Source organism: Phyllobates terribilis, unplaced genomic scaffold (genome assembly GCF_046119375.1).
Source record: "Phyllobates terribilis strain yellow unplaced genomic scaffold, ASM4611937v1 Scaffold_2__4_contigs__length_985480577, whole genome shotgun sequence".
NCBI lineage: Eukaryota > Metazoa > Chordata > Amphibia > Anura > Dendrobatidae > Phyllobates > Phyllobates terribilis.
This window is the reverse complement of record NW_027362762.1, coordinates 41,468,687-41,474,758: the sequence shown is the minus strand read 5'-3', so window position 1 is coordinate 41,474,758 and position 6,072 is coordinate 41,468,687. Positions and strand designations below refer to the sequence as shown.

Genomic DNA, 6,072 nt, shown 5'->3' with positions numbered 1-6,072 from the left:
CTCTGGCACTCCAGCCTATGCCAAACCTGAGCTCATGCCTGCTGCTTCACCCTGGCACCAGTACGAGATGCATAGGGGTATGGAATGGACCCAGGGGTTAGGTAGAGGATGCAGCATAGGGCCCAGCATATTAGGGAAACTGCCCTTATCCACCACCCAGTGGGAAGGCAGGGAAAAAAACAAAAAAAACGCACCACACCCCACACCAGTGGTGAATGCTACTCTTTTCTATGCCTTGAAGATTGTGCCGCAATACAATCAGAATACCACCACCACAAGCTGAGTACCACCACATCTGGCACTCTTAACCAAGACTATATACTCAAGTGGTATATACTTGCAACAGTCTCAGTCTGCTGATCTTTTGAAATGGATGCTGCATTTCTGTGCTCTTGGTGATTCTAGATAGATTTCACTGATTGTGTTTATGATGCTGTATTCATGTACTGATGAGGTCCTGGTGCTGAAGTCATGTAAATTTAGTAATCTTATTTGGTCAGACTTTATAGTGTCAGTGTGTTGCCCATTGCACACCTGGACACAGATTGAAAACACCATCTGAACAAGGTCATAGGTTAGCTGAAGTATTTCATTAACCCCCCACCCCCATACACTTTTGGATAACTTGGGCCAACCATGATTCTGTCCACAGCTAGCTCACCCAACTCTCCCATACACAGGAGCGATCCAGTTTTCTCCATGAGAGCCACTGCCAGACTCCCCCCCCTGGTGGTGGCTTATCTCTTTAGTTTGACAAAGGATCTGTAGTCTGAATTCAGACATGGTAGACCCTTCTGACATCTGTCAGCCGAACCCATATACATTAGACTGTCGGGTGACAGTCGATTGGCCAGTTCAGCTGACGTTAATGTGTATGGGGGGCCATGAATTACTATCTAAAGGGGGATGAGCACTTCTGACTTACTATTAGGGGGTATGACTATTTAAAAAAGGTCTTAGGGCAGCATGATGGCCGAGGACAGCCCTGACAGTCACCTCCATGTAAATGAGCTGCGAAGAAACGGTTGCGATTTTGTGCAGTTTTTATTTTTAAATCATGCAAAGTCATCCATATAAAAGACAACAGGATAAAAACACAGAACAAGAGCCCTTTGGTCTTTAGGAGAGGGATGGGGGTGCGCGCAGCGTCACATTCTGCAGTAGAGGAGTCACGGCCACGGCAGCAGCTTCTGGAATAAAACCGTCACTCAAGGAAAAAAAGTCAGAAGACAAAGGCTTGCAGCTTGTGTGGTGCTTGGAGAGAATGAAAGCTGCAACCAATAGTTGCACAACTGTCTAAATCTGCACAGTAAGAGGAATCTTGCACATTCTTCTGTGTTGTACTCACTCCAGTCCCTGCCAAAGCTGCAGTCACAACTGGAGTACAGTACATAAAGTAATTGTTAGATATACATTGTACTCCAATCATAAGGAAAGCAGCTTTGGAGGTGACTGGAGTACAAGGCACATTTTGCCTCCGAACAATGGAAGTGTTAAAAACACACGGGAGTTAAAACTGGAGAAAAAGTTTTCCAAAGAAAAAAAAAAAAAATAAAGTTACAGAAAGTCCTGGAGCAGCAATATGGCCGCTACAGGAAGGGTCAAATCCCGACCGCTCCTTCAGCGCAGAGTGAAAAAGTTAATTTTTTTTTTTGTTTTCTTGTTTCCTTCTAAATAGTAAGAGCTTCTGATGGACTTTGGACTTTTCTACTAGAGATGTAAAAAAAAAAAAAAAACTAATGTAAACAGTAAGAGGTAGAGACAGGGGGAGAAGGGCCCTCAGATAGGAGCCTCCCAGGAGACGCGGGCGGACATCATGGCCCTCTTCAGCTGCTCGTAGGTCACAAACATCACGATGTTCCAGGAACCGAGTCTCAGGAAGGACGGCATGAACCTGAGCGGAGGGAAAAAGCGTTAAATGCATACTGGGCTTATTCTATCAAAGCCGTCAGTCATTAAAAGGTTGGCGGCTTCCAATATGGCCGACGCGGCACATGTGACTTACCCCTTGTAGAAGGCCAGGGGCCCCTCCTTTCGTAGCATGGTGACAGCACAGTTCAGGGCACCTTTGTACTGTCCCTTGGCAGAGTTCATGTATCTTGTCTTCACTACATCAACGGGGGAAGCGATCACCGTGGTGCAGAAACCGGCACCGAACGCGGAGGTGAAGTGACATGGGAGAGTGTCTGCAGAATAGATGTACAGCGGTAAGTCATACATGCAGCGCTAGAGGATATCCCCTAAGACATCCATCATATATGTGGTGGCAATAGCACAGTCATGGCCACTGGAGGCCTGTGGCAGAGATACTCCTTCTCCAAGGCATGGGTGCCGGCTGTGTTGTACAGCTGTCACCCAGATTTAAAAAAAAAAAAAAAAAAATATGGTAGATCACAGCAGTTTACACCCTTAGATGCCGCTGTCAATTACGGCAGCTTCATTTAAGAGGTTGAAAAATCAGGTGACGATAGAGCCATGACAGCCGGATCCTACTGATTATTGCTCTAAAAAGATATTTTTATTTATTTTTTATTTTTTTTAAATCACTAGAAAGACTCACCGCTCATGAGGTTGGATTTAAGGAGCGCATCCTTGATGAGGTCATAGGTCACCAGCTCCGTGCAGTTTACTAAGGCGTTTCGGGTGATGTTGGGGCCTGTGCCTATAATATATATATAAAAAAAAAAAAAAAAAAAAAAAAAAAAAGTTGAACCTCCTGAAAAAGTGAATAAAAAAAACCCATAGAAAACACAAATCTTTAAACACGAACCTTTCCACAGGCCACGCACACCTTCCTGTTTGGCGATGGTCTTATAGGCGTCCATCGTTCCCTTGTATCTTTTGGAGCCGGAGACATTTGCCTGAGCTTGGAAGCGCACCTTCACCACGTCGGTGGGCTGAGCGAATGCCACGGCCATGGCTCCGGTTGTGCAGCCGGCGAGGAGTCTGCTCCCAATTCCAACATCTGCAGGATAAAGAAGTGGTCAATAAAGACACCAAATCCAACCACAATACTACAGACACTGAACCAGCAGCTTTGGATGTGACTGGATAAGCCCTAGCACAGGCTACTTACGCTCAGATCCTTTGGTGTAGAATTGCTTGACAGAGTCATAGAGTCCGATACGGACGGACGCGAAACTCATCTGTCGCTGGAGACCGGCCACCAGCCCATTGTAAAGGCTCCGTGGTCCTTCTGTCTTGACCATGGTGGAGATGGTCCCGAAGACGCCCTTATACTGGGCAGACTTAGTGTTGAGCTGGCCCTTGGTCTCTCCTTGGATCTATAGGGGGAGGGAACATATTAGCTACACAGGTCCACAACACCGCTAATGCATGGAAAAATTAGCAGATACTGGGAAAGCTGCATTATACCTCCAGTCGGGGGTTGTCACCCAGCTAGAATGGAAGACTATGTAGTATAGCAGCAATATTGGGGGAAAAAACAACAAAAAAAAAAACAAAAAAAACTACTACATAGAAGAGTGGGTATCCACCAACCCCTGTGGGCACCAATTGTGGTACATGACACAGCTTTCCCAGTATCGGCAGGAACAATCACTACTTTATGGAAAATTAAAGGACCAAACGCATGTACTCACCTGGAGACGGACTTTTGCAGTGTCCAGAGGGAAGGTGAACAGGTCAGCAATACATGCTGCTGTACCTGCGCCAATGAACTTCACTGCAGCAGTTGGGGGGACATCGGTGGGTTTGAATCCAACCATTCTGAAGTTTTAGATGATGCAAAGAACTTAAAAGATTGAGGACTGGACTGTCCTGGGAGCAGATGTAGTGATAAGACAAGGCAAATAAACTCTGCCGGAAGCTAAAGGGCAAGGATGAAAAGGAGAAAAAAGAAAAAAAGAAAAGTGTTACTTCAGTAGGGAAATCAGCTGAATATATTGTTTATTTGATTTCTTCTATTTCAAAGTTTTATTTTCTCCCCTAGAACGACATCTAAGTGCAGAATACTGATAAGAGAACTGCAAGGACCCCCCTTCGCCTCATCTCCTGCCCCCCAGTCATGGCAGAAACTGACCCTACATCCTGGCAGTGTGAACAGCGCCCTGCAGTTCTCTTGCATTCAGAGATCCGGTTAAAGGACAGATTGTGTTTTCTAAGAAAAGGGAGCGAACAAAAGAGGGAGCGGCAACTGACAGTGACCGATCGCTGCAGGATATCAATTTGCACCTGTTTACCAGTTTTTGTTAAAAGTGAACAAGAAAACAATTGCTTAGAACTAAAGTAAAAGATCTCGTTTTGCAAACATTTGTCCTGTTCAGCTGAATGGGATGGCAAACAAACAAAAAAAAAAAAAAAAACATGCAGCCACCAAGACACCCCCACAAAAAAAAAAAAAAAATTCAGTGTCAAGTTTGCAGCATGTGAATTCATCCTTAAGAAATTACCTTCAAGTATTCCAGCTGGAGTGAGGATGGTGTAAAGATCAAGCTTCCCTAAAGGCGTCACGCCCGTCGGATTTACCACTGGGAGTGGAGACACGGTACCCTTTACTTTCCATAGAAAAATGTTGATAAAAACAATGCTGTATATTCATAATACTTATGCTGGAAGAAATAAGAGGGGAGAGAGAAGGTTAGAGAGAAAGAAAAAACAAGAAAAAAAAAAAATGTAACAATGAGAAAAGCAAAAAAAATATATAAAGAAATTTGATAGTTTAATATATAAGCCATCTACAATATCAGGGGCTTATTTCACATTATAATGTGGCCACTATAGATCATCATGGTTAATATCAGTGACCGAACACGACCACCTGTAGTTTACACAACCTTTTGGATATTGATTTTTCCATCACGCGTGTAGGAGACTTATCTGGATGCGATTGAACGTTTCCGCTCCTTTAGAGACTATGAAGTTAGAGTTCTTACAGTTGTCGCCACACTGACTTTTTCCTCTATAGGAAAACTTTCATTTTGCAGATTTTAAATAGTGACTTAACCCCCCCCTAGTGCCCTCCCCCAATATTGGCTCCCTGCAGGGTAAGGGTGCGCCGCCTACAGAAAGCCCTCCACAGAGATAACCGCCATATAGATGTATCTTGGTGGGAGATCATTTCCCTCCAATTTTATATGTGACAGTAGCATCCATATGGGCGGTCTGCCCACTTTCTTTGGATCTTGCCCCATTTGAAGAGGGGGGGGGGGAAACCATACAAAAAGGGGGTACTTTTTTAAATTGAGGATTCAAGGAAAGCTTAGCTGGGTGACAGCATCTATGGGGGGCAGCAATGGACACCAAACAACTGCAAAGTCACCCAGAGAAGATCATAAAAATGATGGATCCCCAGTTGCAAAACTACCATTTACCAGAACAAAGGGGGTCTCAGCTATTAACCCTATGGCTGAAGACCACTGCCAAAAATAAGAGATATATATAATATGTATCTCTGGCATGTATGTGGCCAGAGATAATCACCAGGCCACAAGTTCTGGGGGCACAACGTGTGCGGTCCTGGAGAGTCAGACAGACACTGAACTTGTGACCAGGTAGAAAAGCAGAAAGTTCTATATTTTACAAAGTTGTAACAATGTAAAAACTATTCACAATCGAGAATAAAATCGAGCAGAACAAGAAGCCACAATGTATCAGCCATTCACAGTCACTTACCAGTAAGAAGAAGAAGGGGAACCAGTGCAGTGGAGGGGACAGAAGCTGGAGGGGACAATGGAGGGGAGCAGGATGGAGCTGCTTGTCCTCAGCTGGATGAGAAAGAGCTGAGTCAGAGGACTGGTCTCTGCTGCATTATATGGACTGTGGGTGGGGGAGGGCCAGTGCTCACCACTCCCTGCCCCCTCCCTCCCTGCTAGCACCCAGCACCCACTGCCCCCTCCATTGTGACCCTGCACTCCAACCCCCATCATAGCCTTACATGATTATCACCTACTACTGCCAATGCTCCATCATATTCTACTCCTCCCTTCTGAATTATTATCTTGTCCTATTCTCCATCCCAAACCTACAACTCCCATCATCTACCCACCACTCCATGCAACAGGTGCCAGTGGTTACATAACTGATATTCTGCAATGTCAGCAACAGATCTGC

At 45.0% G+C, this 6,072-nt stretch overlaps 1 protein-coding gene across 1 annotated transcript; it reads right to left on the bottom strand.

Annotated features, from left to right (window-relative positions):
- Positions 1-1,025: 1,025 nt before the first annotated feature.
- On the bottom strand, positions 1,026-5,779 carry UCP2 (uncoupling protein 2). Its single transcript, XM_073661259.1, has 8 exons — positions 5,635-5,779; positions 4,413-4,571; positions 3,603-3,829; positions 3,077-3,284; positions 2,771-2,965; positions 2,561-2,662; positions 2,006-2,186; positions 1,026-1,894 (listed from the first exon to the last, which is right to left on the bottom strand). The coding sequence occupies exons 3-8, from the start codon at positions 3,726-3,728 to the stop codon at positions 1,780-1,782; spliced, it is 927 nt and encodes a 308-aa protein (XP_073517360.1). The 5' UTR covers positions 3,729-3,829; positions 4,413-4,571; positions 5,635-5,779; the 3' UTR covers positions 1,026-1,779.
- Positions 5,780-6,072: the final 293 nt, after the last annotated feature.